The 21,593-nt window shown below is 41.1% G+C and overlaps 2 protein-coding genes and 2 long non-coding RNA genes across 4 annotated transcripts; 2 read left to right on the top strand and 2 right to left on the bottom strand.

The window, feature by feature from the left end:
- Nucleotides 1-46: 46 nt before the first annotated feature.
- On the bottom strand, nt 47-4,296 carry snx22 (sorting nexin 22). Its single transcript, XM_088297654.1, has 7 exons — nt 4,036-4,296; nt 3,319-3,402; nt 3,119-3,223; nt 2,736-2,830; nt 1,818-1,850; nt 1,163-1,230; nt 47-955 (listed from the first exon to the last, which is right to left on the bottom strand). Exons 1-7 carry the CDS (start codon nt 4,096-4,098, stop codon nt 849-851), a joined length of 555 nt encoding a protein of 184 aa, XP_088153780.1. The 5' UTR covers nt 4,099-4,296; the 3' UTR covers nt 47-848.
- On the top strand, nt 3,932-5,443 carry LOC148334477 (uncharacterized). The gene is made up of 3 exons (XR_015844006.1): nt 3,932-4,138; nt 4,203-4,337; nt 5,088-5,443. It is a non-coding gene; the product is annotated as an uncharacterized LOC148334477 (long non-coding RNA).
- LOC148334475 (dynein axonemal intermediate chain 4-like) lies at nt 4,394-16,201 on the bottom strand. Its single transcript, XM_088297648.1, has 17 exons — nt 16,064-16,201; nt 15,783-15,942; nt 15,246-15,403; nt 14,340-14,443; nt 14,101-14,254; nt 13,274-13,413; nt 13,064-13,213; nt 12,315-12,500; nt 11,972-12,237; nt 10,644-10,724; nt 9,539-9,693; nt 9,245-9,405; nt 8,190-8,311; nt 8,023-8,121; nt 7,707-7,933; nt 6,462-6,615; nt 4,394-6,332 (listed from the first exon to the last, which is right to left on the bottom strand). Exons 1-17 carry the CDS (start codon nt 16,090-16,092, stop codon nt 6,285-6,287), a joined length of 2,394 nt encoding a protein of 797 aa, XP_088153774.1. The 5' UTR covers nt 16,093-16,201; the 3' UTR covers nt 4,394-6,284.
- Nucleotides 8,953-13,489, top strand: LOC148334476 (uncharacterized). Its single transcript, XR_015844007.1, has 3 exons — nt 8,953-9,363; nt 9,494-11,606; nt 11,992-13,489. It is a non-coding gene; the product is annotated as an uncharacterized LOC148334476 (long non-coding RNA).
- Nucleotides 16,202-21,593: the final 5,392 nt, after the last annotated feature.

Genomic DNA, 21,593 nt, shown 5'->3' with positions numbered 1-21,593 from the left:
TTTATTAATACAATATGAAAGAACAAATACAATCAACAACACACAATACAATACCATACATTTTTATTTATATAGCGCATTTCACAACAGCTCGAGCTGTAACAAAGCGCTTTCCATATGCCGTCATATAAATTGGCAGGTAATTAGAACACAAATTAAAACACAAAAACACGATTACAATAGATACCAGAAGAACAGTGACAGCATCATGTTGAATAGAAAGCTAAAGAAAAGGTGGCAGTTGATGTTGGTCCTAAGTGTCTTGGGCGCCATTGTGTCAAGAAGTTGCGATCAAATGACGTCCTCCAATGAGAAATGAAAAGTGTGTAGTACCACATGCCCCCAGTAGAGGTCGCAGTCACCGTATGTTGAGGTTAGTATTTGGGTTTCAGTGAGTTGATATCTTTTTTAAACGTGAAATGACGTGTTTCATAAAAAAACGGACGTAATAGGTCGTTGTTTAACACACCAAAAAAGAAGGCACTTAGACGTCGAGAATTCGCGTGGGCGGAGTCAAATGTTCATCTTGAGCCACGCATGCAAGAGTTTGACTGAGGACAAAGCACAATCTGTTGCTTTATTACCTAAATTATTTGACAAGAGACATTCAAGAACAAATGAACATTTACAAAAACAGAAACCAGCCTCAGAAAATGAAAATATAAAACTACAAGTATTCTTTATGTTGTATGTACACTACGAGACACTAAATCAAATAAAGAGCCATACTGAGAACAACATACAAAAAAGCTGCGATGCTGATTCAATATTGGGTGTGTTTGGTAACCGGCGGATTGTAAATTTTAAAAGGACTCTCTAAAAAACTTCACTTTTCATTCCGATTCCACTCATTTGAGGACTTTTGTGTCAGACTTGTTGGGAGCTGTGAAGCTTACGTGGACGTCCCGTCGGTAGAAGCCCTGAAGGACTCCCCCAAGGACAACATCAGGCAGACCTGCAACACAGCGAGAGCGACAGTTGGCACGAGATGACTGATGCATGGATGCAGACGTGGTGGTGTAGCAACACAGGCCTCATAATGAACTGTTTCACAACCCCAAACTCAAGAATTTTGTCATCATTTTCAGTTCAAGTTTGGGAGTAACTCAAAGTACTGCACCTTGCAACCTACTGTTTACAAACATTTTGAAAACGGGGATACCTGATGTACGTTCCGACACGTACGGATCCTGGAAGAATCCCATCACTCGCTGGTGTGGGAATTGAAAACTGTAGGAAATATAAACATTATTCAGTTGACCTAGAGCAGGCTTCTCCAAGCTTTTCTATTTAGAAATAAATGATGTGGAAAGAAAAAAGGGCTCCTCAACCCTTTTCAATTACCTCCCAAAATCATAAATATAATTAATTTTGAACCCTTTTCCACCATAAATGTGACATCTAACGAGTAGAAAAATCCTAATAGAACATCTGAGCTTTATTTCTTTATATTTGCGGTTAATCGGGGGTACTTTCAATGGCGGCAGGTTTGTGCTGACTCCCATTTAACAGGAATTTGAATGACAATTCATTTAGAAATTAGCCACATCCACATCTAGAAGCGCGCGGGTAACTTATGCAACCGCATTGTCTCAGTTGTATATTTTTGACTTCCCTTATCTGAAATATATATATGTTTTTTTCAATCTGGCATATGGTGAACACCATGTGACCAAAACCGGAAAACAGGTTAGTTATCCTCGCCTTTTGTTTGCACTTATGACTTGGATTCAAATAAAGCATGTGTTAAGAGGAATGAAGAGTACACAGAGGAATCATTTTTGACAGTTTTCATGTCATTTAATTTTCATATTTACCTGTAATCCTGATTGTCCAAGTCATCAAGTGATCTGAAACCAAAGTGATTCATTCATCATTAATATGCAAAATGATCACTCAGACATGCGTCAAGCATCATTCAAACTCAGTTGGAGTGCTGCTATCATTTTATTATATGAAGCCAATTATTGAATATTTAGTGAAGATGACAAACTTTGTATTATATTGTGCATTTGTTGAAATATAACTAAAGTAAATTGGTTTAATTCATGACAAATATATTTTGTATTTTCATTCATTTGAATGGAATTTGTAAGTGTTTATATCTTACACTGTTAAATCGAACTTTAAATAATATAATTTTTTTTTGCCTTTTTAAATATTTAATTTCATTTTACATGTATTTTATAATTGAAACTTGTATGGTATTATTATTTATATATATATTTCTTTTTTTTTTTTTATTTCATGACCTTAATTATTTTCTATTCATACTTATTGACAGTGGACATCAAAAGTCTAAACACTCCTGCTGAAAATTCCAGATTTTTCTACCATAAAAAAAATGAGATGAAGAAAAATTATTTCACAACTTTTTCTGCCATTAATGTGACCTATAACTTAAAAAAAAAACTCAAAGAGGGAAAGTAAAAATTGCTGACAGCTGTTCAAGTAAGCTTTTCTTGAAATTTACATAGTCACATCTTACAGAAAATAAATAGCATTTAGACAGGGGTGTGTAGACTTTTTATATCCACTGAATAATAAAGTAATTAATGAAATACTGCATTTACCAGTTAAATGATGACAAAAGCTTAAATATCTATATTTAGAGGCTGGGAGCAAATTGTGAACGGCGCTGAGCTGCTTTTGTGGGCAGAATGTTTTCAGCCTAAAAGTGATGAAAATGGAGTAAGTAGCCTACTGTGCTGTACTAGTGTCCTAAGTGTTCTCACTCCATGCTGTTGATCTTGTTGCCTGTGTGATAATGCTTGACATGGAGGAAGTCCAGCAGCTCCTGTGGCACATCCTCACATTGATAGATGATCTCCTGGACAGCACACAACACAAAGATACTGAAGCATCAGCTCAATACAAACCTCGCATGCGTTGAATAATTTCAGGCTGCCTCTGGCTCTAAAACCTCTGACATCATGAAAATGATTAGCATATTATCTGAAGAGCATTTCTTTTCCAAGGCGATTTTAAAATAAAGTGCATGGAAAGTTGTATCTTTCATTCTTTTTTGTTATTTTCCCTTTTGTTTACGTACAGACTTACAAACGGAAATCCGGCCATAGTCACAAAACACAAGCTATGAACACCCTTGTTTGTTTACCTGGATGTAATCCTCCAACTCCTGTCTCCTCTGCTCCAGAGGTTTGGTCCTCAGATGAGGATTTCGTTTACTTGGGAAATCGGGAGTCTGGATGATCTTCCTGAGCTGGAATCACATATATGACTGGACTTTTGGAGGACAGCATGTCAAAAGCCTAATGAAGAGCGTGTGACGGAGTTGGAACGGTCACATGAACTCACTTTTCTGTGCAAAGTCTGGAATTCGCTGCTCCTCCTCAGCACAAAATGTTTCCTCTCATTGAACAGCACTTCAACTCGGAAGAGCTGCACCAAAAGACACGCAACGCAGAGTGTTTGCAATCAAATTCCTGTGAGTAACAATGCGGAATGTGGAGCATTTTAAACTTGATATAATAGCAAACAAATACATGATTCAGCTGGTTGCTTACACATGGATACCGGGTGTCCACCAGGAGTCATTGTAGATTTGTTGAATTCATATTATCATCACCAACTTTTTGGGGTTCTGATTAATGCAAAGGTCTAGCAGTTTGACACACTTCAAGTAACAAAATTGTTCAAGATACATTTCATTATACAATACAAATAATGATATTCACCGTAATGGCCCCGTTTATTTACATCTCTGCAAGAGTCTACTTTTTCATAAACACAGTCCTCTCCAAAAGTATTGAAATGGCAAGGTCCAATGGTTATTGGAGGTTACTCCCAGTTTTTAATTGTTGCCCGCCGTATTGTGAAATAAGCGTTTTTTTCTGAGGTTCTGTGAACGCATCACGACATGAGACAACCTGCTCGCCCAGCCCAGCCACCAGGTGCTTCTCACCTTTCGTTTCCGTCTTTACTCCCGAACGCAAACACATGCGGAATAACCGACAAAATACACTAATTGAAGCAATAAACAAAAAAAAAAGTATGTGGATTGAAAGTGCTCACCTTTTTGGACTTCCCCACGTCGTCCACTTCCCTCTGCGTGGATGGAATGGTCACGCGTATCATTGCTATTCCTGTTGTCACACCAGAAACATTTGGAACGACTGTGGGTTCGCTTTTTCTGTTCGGTCCAGATTGCTCGGGCGAGTATTTTTTTATTTTTTTTGCAGGATCGGCAGTCCCCGCGGATGTGTCCGCCGTCCGGTTTGTGAGCGCTCAAATCGGGCGTAAACTGCAGACGACTGGCCGCTTGGAGCTCCACCTCCACGCTAATGGGGCAGTTTGGCACATCCGGGACATTCAAGGTGCAGTCCACAATACAGGAAACTAACTAACTAACTGACTGACTGACTAACCAACGCAGCGTTAAAAAAAACATTTAATAAGGGTTCAACTGTTGTTTTCTTATGTTTTAAATGAAAATAAGAGGGAAAAAAAGACAACAGTTTCAGTTAGAGTACATACTGTCCATAAAGAATAAATTCATGAATCAGTCACAAAGGAACATGTCAGTGGGTCACTCGGGTGTAACAATTGCATTCTAAGTGAGTAACAATTTAAAAGTGATGTAGTCCGAGGTGGAGGCTTTCACTTCCCAGCGAAACACAACCACGTTTGGTTCTGAAATGGGATGTAAACCCAGAAACACTTCAAACTGTTCAAACTATTTCAACGCTGCTGGAAATCAACTTCTAAAATTTTCACCTCAACAACTCAAATAACACTCATTTGTTAGAAACAAACACCGAAGTTGAAGTGAGTGAAAAATAATAAAGAAATATATTGAAATAACAGATCAATAATACATTTCCAAAACAACTCTCTTAAATGGAAGGACGAATGAGGAGGGGAAATTAAGACAATAGCTATTGAACACCCACACAGGTGGGCTAAGCAACAGTATAAATTTGTGAAAAATGTGAAATTGACCAAATTGGTAAGTGAAAGGTTCCAGCCCAATAAACTTTTTTTTTCTTTCCGAAAATCAATCAATCATCTTACTTCAAATGAACTTCCCGTGACTGTTGATCTCTTCTCACTTTGTTCTCCTTTAGAAAACAGTGCTAGTGACCAACGCTGACATGGCGGCTTTTTGAAACATGTCGTTATGAGACTTCAGTGGTCGGGAAGGACAAGCGCAAAGTGCGGGCAGCTAGCATGAGCAGGTGTGGCTATTTTGGCTTTGGACATGTGGCTGCTTGTGAAATGCAGGAATGTGAGGATACACATTCACATGCCGCCAGTTTGCCGGGAGTGGACATAGCAGCTGCGGTCCGAGTGAAAGGAAACGCTGTCATCCATGAATAACAACGTTAGCCAACACATTCCTGGACTGTGTGCATTTAACACCTGACAAGTGGTTCACAAATGGTGGTCATAATAATAATAAGTGAGTTATTAAATAAATACCTTTTCGACAGTGTCCATCACAAGTGAGCTCTGGTGTATTTGTAAAGGCAGAATTTGTAAAACAGCTCTGTACTTGGATTTCAAAAAAGAAAACTTGACTCAAGTGGAAACATGAAAGACAAGTCAGGTAAAAACAAAAAGATGACGATCCAAGAGAAAAAAAGACATGACTGAAGTATAAATGTGAAACGTTTAGTAGAACGACGATGACCCAATTAACGCCACAAAACAAAGACTCAAGTAGAAACACGACTTAAGAAGAAACACGACAAAAAGTAGAAACCTAAAATATGGCTTCAGTACAAACGGCTAATATGACTCACTTCAGAAACATTGTTGAAACATCACACATGATCCCAGTAGAAACATGGCTCAAATTAAAATCGGAAAAACGACTCCAATAGAAACGCGACTCAAGTATTAAAATGAAATGTCTCTGAAGTTGAGGACAGCACACATCCAAGTCAAAATGTGACTCAAGCTAAAACGTGAAGCAGGAGTCAAGTAGAAACAGGCCCTGAATAGAAACAGGACTCAAATGCAAATATGACTCAAGTAGAATCATGAATCATGACTCCGACAGAAACCCAAAAACAAACTCTAGCAGTGGCGAGTCGTGCATTTCACACACGTTGGCCTTCAGTGATGTCCTACTTCGTCCGACTTGAATAAATCTCCGTCATATTAGCATCATTTATGGCACCACGGCTGGACAAATGATTTACAGAAACACACTTACGCACTACTGAGTGAGTGTTGGAGGACTTAGCTTCTCTTGAAAGGTCCGACTTGAAAATGGCCTCGCAGGTGAAGCGTTACAATTAATTTTTTTTTGGTGAAAACTACAAAGCACTGACGGGAAAGTGAACGAGTTCCTCCAAAGTTGGCACCTGGAATTAGAACAAAAAAAAGGATAGTTAATGATAGGGTAAGGGAGATTTCTGCGACAACACAATCCAGGAAAACATGTGTGAGATAGCGTGGGAACACGGCACAATGACGGGTAACGTCGGTGTTACCGTCTTGCCCGGTCCGACGCTGAGGTCGTTGATCCTGTAGAAGTTCACTTGTCCGCTGGAGTCCCCGACCAAGATGCAATCGGAGCCCCTGGCGAACAGCATGGACGTCAACTTAGTGCCCCGTGCGGCCGGCGCCACGATGACGGGGTCCAGCCTGAGAGAAAAAATTTGAACATCCATCAAGACCACTGAAAAATCAAACGAAAATAAGATCAAACGGCTCACTCGCTGAGACAAAATGGCGGAGGGAACGTTGTCTGCAGAGCGAGCACCATCCCTTCGTAACGTTACATAACTATATGGCTTCAATCAAAAAGTCTTTTGTCGTCAATACCGCGTGTTATTCCTCGCGTAAGTTCATTTAATCACCTGAGACGTAACTCAAATAGAAACGCGAAAACATGAATGCAGTCAAAACAAGACTTAGGTAGAAACACCGCACACGCGACTCAAATAGAAACATGACTCTGGAAACACCGAAGGACTCAAGTCGTAACATGAAACATCGACTTAGTAAGTAGAATCATGACTTACGTACAAAAATAAAAATTGACTTGTTAAATCACTAAACATAGTTGTCGAATTTAAGTCGTTGCATATTGAAAGTGTGCATGAGAGAGCGAGTGAGAGAGAGATGACAGTATACCACACATGAGGCCCGTGGCCATGACGATGCATTTGATTTTGTCCGAGATGCAATCAGAATCAAAATAACTCCGAACTTTTGCTATTATGCTGATTAATTTTTTTATACCCATGAGCGCAAGTTGTCACTTCGCATGTCGAGGTGCCATTCGACTGTCATAAATCCTCCTGCGCCATGTTTTACATTTTAAATGATCACAAAAAACCTGCAAAGATGAAAACGAAGGATATTTTGTAAACAAATATTATCGTTCGTTTTAGTTAGTTTTGTGAGCACACTATCATAGTTTTCGTTATTTTGTTTGTTTTCATTTACGAAAATAACCTTGGACTCAACCAGCAACATGAAACACACAACTAACCTTAACTTTATTATTTATTCAATTTCATTTGTATTTTTATTTAATTATTCAATCTTTAATTAAATTAATTGATATATTGAATTATATTATTTGTTATATTGCACTGAAGAGGGGAGCTCTCCGATCTCGTTCTACACTGAGTACAATGACAATAAAGCGCATTGTGATTCTGATTCTGAAAGTTATGCAAGTGGAAACCTGACTCAAGTAGACATGAAACTATGTCATGCAGACTCACAAGGAAGCGTTCAGGTCCCAGATCTCCAGCTGTTCGCTTTTGACGGCGGAAAACACCGAAGGCCAGAGCGGGGACCACCTGACGGACAGCACGGGACTCTGGATGGTGGTGAAGCCCATCGCCGGCGTCAGGCAGTCCTCCTTCCACAGCTGGACGGTCCAGTCGGCAGAGCCACTCAGGAAGACGTCGTGGCTGAACGGGGACCATTCCACTTGATTGACGGGGCACTGCAGCGGCAGGAGAAGGAACTGAGACGCCGCGTAACCGTCGTCTGCGACGTGGTGACGATGATGATGGTGACGAGTGCCCGACTTACAAGGTGTTTCTGATAAAGGGCCAGGTAATGATGATGGTTAGACACGGAGCACTTGTGGATGACGCCCTCTGAGGTGCCGGCCAAGTAGATACCGGGATCCTAAAGACAGGATTAATGACATTTTGTCATCAGATCAGAAAGCATGACTGGATAAAATTTCAACGTACTGTGGGATGAAAATCCAAGCAAAGACCAGGCGTAGCCGTGGAAACCAGAATGCCCTCTCTCTTGGTTTTGTTGCCTTCGGCCTTCTTGATGCCGTCTTGGATTCGCCTCAGCTCTAGCATGCCTGATGATTGACGGGGAAAAATGTGTGTGAACGCTGACAAATAGAGATCCTGTCTGCCAGTTCAAATCATCAATACTTGCCTCAAGCTAATTATTTCCACTGCTTTGACATTTACTGTCAAACTAACGTAAAACAAAAAGAATTAAAACATTGTGTATTTTAAAACAAGCCCATAATTTGCCTTGGTAATACACAATGCGAAACACCGGAAGTGTGCCAACATTTAGCGTTGGTGTTACGGTGTTATAACGTCTAACCCAGTGCTTTTCAAATAGTGGGGCGGGCGGACCCTGGGGGGCGCGGTGCGAAGCTGAGGGGGATGCGTGTGACCATGGGGAACATGCTTTTTTTCCCTCCATATTACAATAACGTGTAATTGGACCTCCACTCCAGTAGATGGCAGTGGCGCTCTCCTTGCCCATTGCACGCAGCGAGTATTAACGCGACGGAGTACTTTTTTTTTTTTTAGCAACGAAAATGCTATTATTTATAGTTGTGGCGGAGAGTGGGTGGTGGTGGTGGTGGGGGCGCGAAGTGTTTTCTTCATGCTCAGGGGGCGGGGCGTAACAGAAAATAATTGAAGCACTGGTATAACCCAACAGATACTGTATCACAAATGGAGCTGCAACACATCAAGACAAACAATACAAAACGCATATGGATTCTTTATCCTCTATGAAGAGAATATAAGATTACTGCAGCTGACTTGTGAAACTATTCTTTGGGCGTGTATGTCTGCATTATACTGCCCCCTGGTGGCCAAGGCGTTTAGGAGCACAACATGGGGCCCCATCAAATACAATTACAATGTGTTTAAAAAGTGTGGATGAATCAGCTTATAACGCAAAAGGGGTGAACGTTTTTTGTTTTTTTTTTAATTGAATTTGTTCATGCTTTATTGCAGATTAGCAGCTATTTAGCATTGTCTCCTACCGACACCCTCCAGGCCATGGCTGCACAGCAGCCACTTGAGGACATGTCCATCCTCCGACACAGACACGACAGATTCAACCATGTCCTCCTCGGAAAGGGACATCTCCTGCCTGGCCCAGGTGATGTGCCACACGGGGTGAACGTGCCTCCTTCTGGAATTCCTACACAGGAGCAAAGAAGTTGCCAAATGGATGTTTTGAGATTGTCACAAGTGTTGGTAATTATCCAATTTCATTCAATTTTCTACAGAAATGTCACTGTGCGGTAGAAACTGGCGTTGGTGACAAGCCTCACATGCTGCTGGCGAGGAAGGTGCGGCTTTCTCGATTGTGCACGCTGAAGATGGCGACCGTGCCGTCGTGCATCCCCACCGCTAACTTGTCGGGGTTAGTGGAGGAGAAATCCAGCGCCGTGATGCCGCTGTGACAGTGGTAGAGACGCTCTGGCCACTGCACACAGAACAACGGATTGGAATCAGTCATCCTGGGTTGAGTGCAATCTTGTAAATGTCTATGTGAAGACTTCAGAATCAGAATCCGAATCAGAAATCCCTTTATTGTCATTGTACAGTGTGCAACGAGATTAGAGAGCTCCCCTCTCCAGTGCAATACAACAATTAGGGATTAATTAGGGAAAAAAAGTCTTAAGTAGAAGCACGACTTAAAAAATGACACAAGGAGGGAAAAAAACTCAAGTAGAAAGAAGTGTCAAATAGAAACGAAAAACTATGACTCTTGAAACATGACTCAGATAGAAACATTATTCTACTAACATGACTCAAGATTCAAATAGAAACACGACTCAAGCATAACAAGACTCACATAGAAACACAACTCAAGTGGACTCATGAGACTAGAAAAGACTCTGGTAGGAACTTCGAAACACTGAGTCGAAATGTGACTCCAGAAATGTGATTTAGCTAGAAAAATGACGACACAAGAAGAAAAATAACTCTAGAAAAATCAATCAAGAATAAAAACAACATGAAAAATAACCCAAGTAAAACAAGAAACATGACTTCAAGTCAAAAACAACTCTGAAAAAAAATGAATCAAGTAGAAATAAAAAAAGATAATTCAGGTAAAAAAATGAAACAAACAAAAAAAAAAAGAAACAAAACGAAAGCCCAAACATGACTCTAGAATCATGACTCAAGTGGAACAACGACTCCAGAAACGGGACTGAATCAGAAACACGACTCACAGAAACATGAAACATACCTTGTGTTTTAGAAATATGAATCAAGTACCCAAGTAGAAACACAACCAAAGTAGAAATATGACTCAATTAAAACTTTATTTTAGATTTGAGAGTCTACAAACATAAGTGATGCAGAAACCTGATTGGAGTAGAAACATGCCTGAGCAAGGCATCACAAAATGGAATATGAATGACATACGCTCAGGTTCTTTATGGACCAGCAGCAGATCAGGCCTTTTTTCCCAGGGCTGAAGGCACCGTAGCCCACTGCCAGCAGATCCTGACACGGCAAGAACACACACACAAACACACACACAAACACACACACACACACAATGAACCGCGGTATAGCTGGGCAAAAAAGTGAAGTTGTCATGGATGTGTCTACAAAACCAGTACCAAAAGATGAAGAATCAAAACAGATTTGTCAGCAGAAATCTTACAAACCCCAATTCCAATAAGGTCGGGATGTTGTGTAAAATGTAAAGTAAAAAAACAATTCAATGCACTTCAAAGACAAGCTATTGAATGTTCAAACTGATCAGTGGCGGGCCGTGCATTTCACACGTCGGCCTTCAGTGAAGTCCTACTTAGTCCGACTTGAAGAAATACTCCTCGTAATACCATCATTTATGACACAATGGCTGGAGAAGTAACAAACAGAAACACATTTTTGCGAGTGTTGGATGACTTAGCTTCTCTTGAAAAGTCAGACTGTCACGATCCGTGCTTTCTCGTTGCAGCAGAGTGGGCGTGGTCGACGGCACGTTGCCCGGAGACGCGGCCGCGAGCGGGACGCGCTCACGAGACTCTCAGCTGCAACCCATCATCGCTTGATTACAGACTATTTAAGCCTTCGACACGCACAATTGCGTGTCGGATTAGTGACCCAATTTGCTCTCGCCTCTGTGCCTTTTGCTATAGTCTTTGCCCAACTTTGCTCCGTGTGTTAATCGTGATTGTTTGTTGCTCTGCTTTGTTTTCTACAGCTACGTTTCGGCTCGCTTTATGTTTTCGATGATTGGACTTAACCTTACCCTTTTGAGGAAGGACATTCTCGTTTTCGGTTTTCTTGCGTTGCAAGCTCCTTTTGTTACTCGTTTTGGTTTTCCTGGGGGAAGATTGTTCCCCCAGCGTTTTTCGTTCTCGTCTCCCGACGCCTGTAAGTATAGACCCACTATTATTATTGATAGCAACTTATCTTGCCTATTGCCGGTCACAATAAATATTGTTTCCACCTCATTTTCCCTTGTCCGCGATTTAAGAATCCACCCACACCGCTTTCCAGCCCCGGCTGGGAAGCGGTCCTCACACAGACTTGAAAATGGTCTGGACTGCTGGCATGTTCAACTGTGGAATGTTCCAAATAGCTATTCATCAGTTTGAGCATTAAATATCTTGTCTTTGTAGTGTATTTGATTAAATACACGTTGGGTGTGAAAGGATTTGCATATCATTGCATTCTGTTTTTATTTTCATTTTACTCAACGTCCAAACTTCATTTGTTGTTCCTGACGTCTTTCCTACCTGGTTCTGTTTGTTCCAAGCCATGCAGGTGATGTTCCATCCTTTGGTGAGCTCGCAACTGAAGGTCCAAAGAAGTTCCAGAGATGGACTGGCCTCTTTCTCTTCCTCCTCCTCTTCTTCGTCAACCTTTTCCTCCTCCTCCTCCTCTTTAATCTGCTCCTCCTTTACCTCCTGCACCTCGGCCCCCATCTCACCAACTTCCTCCTCCTCCTCCTCCTCTTCCTCGTTGAGCTTCTCAGAGTTAGGCATGGTGACGGAGGGGAGTTCTGAAAACAATGTTGACTGGTCATTAATCTGAAACAAACGTCTCCATTCGTCGGGGACGCCAGAAAGCGTGCGCCACCTTTTATCTCGGGGAGGTTTCTGTACGCGGCCAGCTTGGGTTGAAAGATATTGGCGACGAGGCAGCGTTCCATGATGAGCAAGTTGCGCTTGAACGTGTCCGACTGTAAGATCAGTTGAAGCTCTGGCTCGTCGCTCAGATCGCCTCCTTGGAGCTTGATAGCGAACAGGGAGCTACCGGTACTGGCTGAGCACACGTGAGACAAAATCAACAGAAGCTTCTTTCACTTAGTGTACATTCATTCATTCACGTGTGCCGCCGTGTGAAATCACAGGTGTCAAACTCAAGGCCCGGGGGCCAGATCTGGCCCACGACCTCTTTTCATGTGGCCTGTTTCGAGAACAATTTCTTCATTTTTATCAACATTGAGCTCTGAGATATTGCCATTTATTTGTTACCTATCATCCCCTTTTAAAATAAATTGAATAATTACTGAACAAATAATTACTTACCGGCTTCTGATTTCAAAACTGGCTTTCCATCAATTTGTAACATACGGTGATCATACATTTTATATGGGTTGACAGTCATAACCAGAACGACGATGAGGCCAGTCCACAAAAAGCAGTTTGACACCCCTGATCTAGATACTGAATGACGGCCATGAAATGAAGCAGAAACATGACTAAAGAAGAAACAGAATCCAAGTTGGAACGTGAAAATTAAATTCATTCACTTTGTGGGTCAGTGACAATGAGAATAAAACAAGCTGTTTTATTTATTTATTCCTTCATTTATTTATTTATTACCGGTGCCGACTGTGCTGATACTACTGAAGCTTCCCATCCGCTTCGGAACTTTGGTAATGTCCAGCGTGCTTTCCGCATTGCCGGCCTGCTCCGCTTTCAAAGCTTCGTTTTGGAACGAGTCGTAAATTTCCCAGATGGTGGCGATGGTGCCTGTCAAAGAATTCCATCTTGAACAAACTGAGCGGACAGCAGATCTTGTGTCGATCTTACCTTGATCGTGCATGACAATCTTTTCGCTCTGGACTTTTTTGTGTTTGGCCGCGCCCACAAATGTCTGCATGGCTCGCTCGACGTACTTGTCGTTGCCCAATCTGTTGTTGCACAGCTCAATATAGAGGACGTTACTCTCCCTGAAAATACATATGACATTATATGATGATATAGCAGTGCTTCTCAAATAATGGAGTGATCCCATCCATCCATCCATTATCTATACCGCTTCTCCTCACTAGGGTCGCGGGGGGGGGGGCTGGAGCCTATCCCAGCTATCTTCGGGCAGGAGGCGGGGGACACCCTGAACTGGTTGCCAGCCAATTGCAGGGCACACAGAGACGAACGACCATCCGCGCTCACACTCATACCTAGGGGCAATTTAGAGTGTTCAATCGGCCTACAATGCATGTTTTTGGAATGTGGGAGGAAACCGGAGTACCTGGAGGAAACCCACGCAAGCACGGGAAGAACATGCAAACTCCACACAGGATGGCCGGAGCCGGGATCGAACCCACGACCGCTGATGTGTCTCACTGTGAGGCCATCGTGCTAACCATTAGGCCACCGTGCCGCCCATGGATGGATGAATGAATGAATAATTAGTGGCAGAGTATCAAGCGGTAGAACTTTGCAGCCATGTGAAAATGAAAATGGCGGAATAGTCAGATGGAGAAAAATCTTTTTCTCAAGGGTGGGGCTGGCCCGAGAGTGAAAAGTGGTGGACATGGCCACCACATAGTACTCCTTTAAAAGAACACAACCTCAAGTGACATTAGACGGGTGTAAGACTGACAATATTTTTCATGTCAAAGTCCTTTGCTTACTTAATGGCCTGAGCATTTTCAGCCTCCTCGGACATGCAAGTGCTGGGCACATCCAGAAGAGTGATGGTGTCCGTCTCAGTCAGGTAGATGTTCAACACCTCATCCAAAGGAATCTCCTCCACTGTCTGTTGACTCCCAGTTTGTCTCGCGGAATCTAGGAAGGGAGCAAAGAACGTAACATGCAGATATAGACACGTTTGCCATCCGGGGATGGCGCCAAATTGGGAGGAACTAGCAACCGAGTGACTGGCTGGTGTCCAACTTGCTAAAGCCCATGTCACTTTGAGAGGCCAAAGAGGCTCTGGTCGACATGCTAGGCAGGCTGCTGCTCCACCGACATGACCTGGAAAGTAGGAAAATATGTTACGCATGAGCACAGACGATATATATTTTTTAGTTCAAAATACTGGCATTGTAGAATTTTTATTTCAGGAAATAAAATCATAGGATAGCAGCCTTTTTCTCATTTCATCAAATAATGTGGTAGTAGATTTGGATTTGCTGAAATATTTTAAATATTTACTATTCTGTGGAATCAAGTAACCGTGTTTTTTACTTCATGTAATAAAGGTTTTTCATTTCCCCAAATAATGTGATTTTAGCTGTATTTATTTTCTCAAATAATTATGAAGTATACCTGAATTTCCTTGTATGGTAAAGTCATAGTATGTCTATTATTTCCTCAAATAATTATGTAATGCAACTTTTTAAGTTTTCACAAATTATGCCATAGTAATTTTTATAATAATTTGGTCGTATATTATTTTCCTCAATTATGTAAAAGTACTTTTACTTTTTCAAATTACACCATGATAGTTTTTTATTCCCACAAATGAATTATTACAACTTTTCAAAGTTATTCTACTTTTTAGTAGCTCAAATTAAAAGTGATATTATTTTTAATTACATTAAATAAAGATGATTTATACTTCCTCAAATAACAATGTTATAGTAATTTTTTTCTATTAATTTGACTGTAGACTTTTATTTGGTCAAATGATAAAGCAAACTTTTCATTTCTTTAAAACATTACATGGGAGTATATTTTCCTCTCAAATAATATGAATAATATAATTGCATTTTTTTTTATTCAATCAAAAAGACTATTCTATTCGAATTCGCAGGCCAGTGAGACCCCTTTTTACCCGGAAGAGGGTAAAAGAGAGAATGAGGAGGATTTGGAAGTGTCCCATCTGGAGTAATAGTCATCAAAGAAGGATCTCTGAGGTTTGGAGTGTGGGTCCTTGGGCTCGGGTTCATAAAGGGGTCGAGGTGTGACATCATTGCCATCCTCATCCAGCACCTGCAGAGACAAAGACATAAAATGAGCCACTAGCCGGGGAGAAACGTGCTCTGGTGGGCCTCAAACACATTGTAACTTGTGAGCAACGTTATGCCTGACTCTTGTTTATTGTACTTAGAACAATTGTGAACTTCTTTTTACACTTGTTGGACAATTGAGAATGTTAAAGTTGCGTAATAACAAAGTGATAGTAGTTACTTTTTATTTCTCCAAATAAAATGTGATAGTATATTTTAACTGCGCAATTCATGTCAACATAGTCCCTCAAATAATAAACGTGACAGCAGTTTTTGGGGGAGAAAATTGCAGTATTATCGTTTTCAAATGTATTGGACCTCGATAGTGAATGTGTACCTAATAAAGAGTCCAATGAAGTTACCCGGATGGCTTTCCTCTGCGCGAAGCTTCGACCCATTTTGCTGTCCGAAAGCATCCTGGAGCCTTTCCGGCTATGGAAACCCGTGAAGCTCCCTGTGTATCTCGAACTGTGGAGGACTCGTTGCATCCCCGAGGTGGATCTTTTCATCGCCCGAGAGGAGCTAGGAGACAAAAAGAAAAAAAGAAACAGAAACGGCCAGGTTGGCATTAGCATTAGCATTAGCCGCAAGTTTGTTCAGACCAAAACAGATGGTCGCCACTCAAGACTATCTATGTACATACGCGGTTAGTGTTGAACTATTTCGCTTCATCTTTTCGCCTTTTGGTATTTACAACAAACACCTTCAACCTGGATTTCAGATGTCTCGTAACTTGACGCTCAGTATTTTTGCTGCGTTTTTAAAACGCTTGTTACTCTTGTTACCATGACAACAAAACGAATGCGCATGCGTACTACGTGCAGCAGCAATACTTAATTGTGATCGTTTTTATTTTAATTTTATTTTTTTAGCAAACGCAAAAATTCGCTCTGCTGTGATTAAATACTAATGCTAGGATAACAAAACAAATAAATAAATAATACATATTGAATAAATAACGTGTTTCTTTTTTTTCAGCGGGAGACAGACCATTTAAAAAAATCATTCTCAAAAGTTATTATGTAGGGGTTGAATCTTTTTTCGATAAATAGTCTAGAGTCCAGATTATATACATAAATATGTGGACAATTTAACATATTACAATTTATATATGTGTAATATTCCTGGTTGGCAGGATGAATGGACACTCTAAATCGGATGTGTTATATTCTATTTTTATTTTGGGATAAGATATTTAAAAATCGAATACAACTGATATTTTGTCCTTGTATTTTTGTTTATAGCTGTACAAAAAAAACACAGCCACATTCGAGACGTTTGCAAATTGGCATTTGCGGTACAAAAGCAATTTTGTCACAATGGTTCGACCTAAAATTGACGAGCCAATCTGTATCGAGCACTTCCGGGTTCTTCACCTTCCTCCCTCACGTGATCTGCGCATCACCACCCCCCTCTCTCCTCTTCCATTATCAATGTCAGCGAAGATAAGTCAAATTGTTATTTAAAAGCATCCAAATGATTGATGAAAATGCTGTGCTTTTCCCTCAAAGTTTTTTTTAAAGAAATAATGCATTGTAGAAAAAAAAGCATTTCAATCATTACTTTTGATGAATAACGGCTTATAATGTTGGCTTAGATTGTAATAAAAAATACTCATACAATTTAAATTTTATTTCTCAAAAAATGTCTTGAAATTTTGTAGATTGTTCAAAATGTTGACACAGAAGAGAGCTGCACTATTTCTGCGGGCAGGAGACACATGGGGAAAATATTGAAGATTGCGTCATAATGCAATACTTTGCAATATATTGCAATTGTTAATGCAAAAAAACACAATACTATTGCGTTATATTGAAATACTAATTTCGTTATAACGCAATACTATTACAATATAACGCAATAGCGTTGCGTTATATTGCAATGCGTTTCTTTAATATTGCAAAATAATGCCAATCATTTGTGACCGAACGAGAGATTCCACTTCCGGGTTGCCTTGGCAATCATCAACACTACGATATATTGCAAATTATTGCATTATAACGCAGATATGCATTACTTTGCAATATATTGCAATAGTTAAGGCAAAAAATAAAACCGCAATACTATTGCATTGTAATGGTAATGCAATACTAATTGCAATATAACGCAATGTTATTTTACGAGGGAAAAGAAGTACACTTCCGGGTCCTAGACTTGTACAGTGGCGATGTCGGGAGCATGGATGCCGGTGTTGTGCCAAAGTACTTACCCTCCTAAAAATCTGTATCCCCTGACGCGGGAGCGCGCACACATTGACTGAAGGCAGCGCGATGTTAGTACGTTTGTTTTCATTGAAAGGCACGAAGAATGCCGAATTTTGTGTTTTTGATTTGCTGTCATTTAAACTAGGTTTTGCATAAAAGTGGTCGTATCCGTCGGTGTGGTTTTCAGCGCACCATTCGCTACAATTTAACACGTAAAGTAAGCGTTTGACTCCGCCGAAATTGGGGGGAAATTACCTGCATTTGCATTCGTTTGGCCAAAGAAGTTTTGCAATCAATGAAGCGACTATAATGAATTTCAGTGATCGAACACAATAAAAAAGGGGAGAGGATAAGTGAAGTGGGCGATCATGTTTCCAAATTGATCAAATTTAAGTGGGAAGATACAGGTGGTCTCCTGGTCGAGAACACATAATTATATTCCAATTGACAGTTTGATTTTTTGGTAACCATCGACAGCCGCTGGACACAGTATCGAACTGTGCGTCAAGCTGCGCTGCCATCTAGCGGCTGAACAAGTGAACCGCACACCACGAATGAAACGTGACAACGTCGACTACATGCAGCAACACGCGTACACAGAGTGACGCGCCCTAAGGTTTCGTGACTGGTGAGGCACTAATGACTCCTCAGTAATAGAAGCTTCTATATTTTAATTTTCACCTTAACTGCAACGTTTGTTTTTGAAGCTTCGACTTATGGTTCAATCAATTCCACACTACAGCAATGTGATAGCAAGAAAAACAGAAGAGTTTTCATGCTGGTTTTTCCACAACTCTATTTTTAAAGCATTTGAACGTATTTTTATAATTCACGCTATCAAAGTATCGATTATGAAATCACCCACGAGTTATAATTAATGTACTTGAGCCAAACACAGCTCCCTCAAATACAGGTGAATGGAAGGGGTGGCGACTTGCAGTGGTGCTGCACGTCCTCAAACAGCTGGTGCTCCCCCTAGTGGTTATGTATGTTTATGGGAGGAGCGCCGCGAGTCTCAATTTCACACCCAATTTCGGTAGGGAGCGCTTACGGACGAGTGAAAGTGACCAAATTAAATAAATACACCATAAAATGTTTCATGTAATTAATTAATTTCATTGTTTCATTCATTCATAAAATATGACATTAAATAATTCTGATGAATAAATAAAGGCACCATTAAATCATGAAATAAAAGTGTCATTCATTAGATGTTTCATGTATTAATTAAATATGCAATTAAATACAGCAATGTTAGTAATTAATATATGCATGTATACATACATACACACTAGGGCTGGGCGATATGACCTAAAATCCATATTGCGAGAAATTGAGCAATTTTACCTCGATAACGATAAATGCACGATAAATTCCCCCCGTGGACTAAAATCAAAATAAATGCAGGAAATGCATATTGACCTTTTTTTTTTTATTGACCAACTGATACACATTACTTTCAATGAAAAATAAAAGTACAAAAATCATTTGTATAAACATTCCAAATAGCTTGCTTTGCATGACTTGAACAATGTCACAAAGAAAAAGGGTCCCTCTTGCAAAATCTTTTTCTGCAAATAGATTGCGCCAAGATGCTGTCATTATGTAAATAATGACAAACAAAAAAATGCGAAATAAAATGAAAGAAAATGTCAATGCAAGACAAATAAACAAGTGTGCATCATCGGGGAAAATGTGCCGTCTCGAGTACTCTGGTGCGCAGTCGCCACTTGTCGTCTATGAAATGCACAGTCAGGCTCAATCAGGGATCCATGTTGCGACCCGACCACAAGTCGGATGTGTTGTGTCGAAATTACTCTCAGACTACAACGTGATGATCAACTCGTTTATTTCCATCACGGACCACAACAACGCCACGTCACCTCCAAAACACACCCACTTCCGGGGTCCACTCTACCCAACCCTCTTCACGGGCTGTCCCCGCATATGCCCGTACATAACAGGATGTAGATGCAAAATGCTTGACATGTTTAAGCTCCCGGCCCGATGTAATCCATATCGGGAAATACGACTTTCATGAAGCATTTAAATCCTGTGCGAGCCACTGTAACTAGTGAAGCTATATCTTTAGCTATGTGCTAGGCTATCGCGTCCACCTCTGAGACATTCTCTTGTATGGTGTTGCCTCCGTTAATGGGCTGTTGTCACTTGTCGAACCTTGCTTCTCACTTTGAACGTTCAGCACAGCATGGTTGTGTTGTGGGCGGTGAAAAAGCTTCTGGATATGAATCGCCAGCTACGACAGCGACGTCTGTTTTCTTCCTCGATCAGGCGGGTGGAGTCACGTGACTAGAGGCGCTGTAGCGGTCTTAAAGGGGCATGAACATTGCTGCAGACAGAAAAGGCTTTTCTTTTTTTTTTTAAACACCGAATTTACCGACATGGGCAAAATTATTTCGGTCATACGAAAGAGGATTAGGGCCATGAATGAAAAAAAAAGATTGGAAGGATTCTGACTTTAATCTCAGAATTCTGACTTTAATCTCAGAATTCTGACTTTTTGTCATGGAGCAATGCATTGTGGGATGAAAATGTCAGAGCATGGTGTGTATGCCTTTGGAAAGTCCTAATATGTCGTCACCAAGCGACTTTTTGCGTGGCCGAGGAGTGTCGGAGGACATCGTTGCACTTTTGGAGGAGCAGAGGGTGAGTAAACAGTGCGTCGTTCATTTGGTGGCTGTCGCGTCCGTAACTCTCAGGCTACGTGTAGCTAGTTGCTCTGTTGCAAATTAGCATATCATGAAGGGATGCGCTCCATTTGCATACGCAGTTTATGAGTCTTTCGGTCCTTCAATAACCAGTTTAGATAAAGCAATTCTGGTGGCGTCATCGTGTCGTCACAGCGTCGGTAAAACACGCGCATCACATCGAAGCCTTTTGCCAAGCTCATAGTGGCCGGCTGGAACAAAATCAGTGAACTGAACACACTGATCACACGGTCGTGTAGTACGATGTGATTCTGCGTTCCACAACTCAAGGGTGCATCACGAATGAAGTCTACAAGTGACTGAATGTATGAATAAGAACTTTATTGTGATCGTTTAGTATTTTCCTTCTGGACACTAAAAAAAAACAAATTTTAGACCTTTTCAGCATGTTTAAATTGTAGTGACAAGGATTATTGCATTTCTGAGCTCTTCACGAGCATCTGGATGCTCGCTTTGAACATATGTGAGAGCGTATAGATTCCCAAAGGTAGTCACGTCAGGATGCGATATTATTCATTAGGGATGTAACGATTCACTCAAGCCCCGATTCGCTTCCATCTTCAATTTTCAGTTCCCAATTTCGATTCGATATTTTATTTTATTACTTTTTTTAATTGCTACCACGCTCATCTCATGGTTGAGTTGTTCGGCTGGTATCGCCGTTGAAAGACGTTTTATAAGACAAGAGCCTCTTTGTCATCATTTACAGACACGAGGGCTGATTCTGATTGGCTCTTTACCGTCCAATCGCGTTTTACAACAGTATACGTCCAGGACTCAAACACAAACAGTCGATTGAAGGGTCTTCTGCATTCGAACACGCTGTTCTTTTTTGTTTTAAAAAATAGGGTTTGTTTTTTTGTTTGTTTGTTTTTTCAAATATTGTCTGCTTCAACAATATTGTCTCTTTAGTTCTATATGTTTCTGTAGCCGGGGATCCGAGCGCCAAGGTCCCTGCCTCTTGCCGCCGCCCGACTCACACTGCACCCGACCCCTTTGGCCCCTCCCACAAGTGGTGAGCCCATGGGAAGGGGGACCCACGTTGCCTTTTCGGGCTGTGCCTGGCCGAGCCCCATGGGTGCAGGCCCGGCCACCAGGCGCTCGCCGACGAGCCCCATCTCCAGGCTCAGCTGACAGGTACCGACTGGCCAAGCGGAATACGGCTTCGGTGGTTGCCGAAGCAAAAACTCGGGCGTGGGAGGAGTTCGATGAGGACATGAAAAACGACTTCCAGACGGCT

The sequence above is a fragment of the Idiotropiscis lumnitzeri genome, chromosome 6 (assembly GCF_059441095.1).
Source record: "Idiotropiscis lumnitzeri isolate Australia: NSW breed Sydney's pygmy pipehorse chromosome 6, RoL_Ilum_1.0, whole genome shotgun sequence".
Classification (NCBI taxonomy): Eukaryota; Metazoa; Chordata; class Actinopteri; order Syngnathiformes; family Syngnathidae; genus Idiotropiscis; species Idiotropiscis lumnitzeri.
The sequence above is the reverse complement of the archived record's forward strand: the minus strand, read 5'-3'. Positions and strand labels throughout refer to the sequence as shown.

What these genes read in the sequence shown, in the direction of transcription:
- LOC148334475 (XM_088297648.1), bottom strand. Translation starts at nt 16,092, where the DNA reads ATGAAGCGAAATAGTTCAACACTAACCGC. An exon ending in GATTGTCATGCACGATCAAG is followed by an intron (nt 13,214 to 13,273) that starts GTAAGATCGACA and finishes ATTCTTTGACAG; the next exon opens with GCACCATCGCCACCATCTGG. An exon ending in CCATGGCCTGGAGGGTGTCG is followed by an intron (nt 8,312 to 9,244) that starts GTAGGAGACAAT and finishes GTCAATCATCAG; the next exon opens with GCATGCTAGAGCTGAGGCGA.
- snx22 (XM_088297654.1), bottom strand. Translation starts at nt 4,098, where the DNA reads ATGATACGCGTGACCATTCCATCCACGCAGAGGGAAGTGGACGACGTG. An exon ending in AGTTGGAGGATTACATCCAG is followed by an intron (nt 2,831 to 3,118) that starts GTAAACAAACAA and finishes TGTGCTGTCCAG; the next exon opens with GAGATCATCTATCAATGTGA. An exon ending in AACAAGATCAACAGCATGGA is followed by an intron (nt 1,851 to 2,735) that starts GTGAGAACACTT and finishes CTTTGGTTTCAG; the next exon opens with ATCACTTGATGACTTGGACA.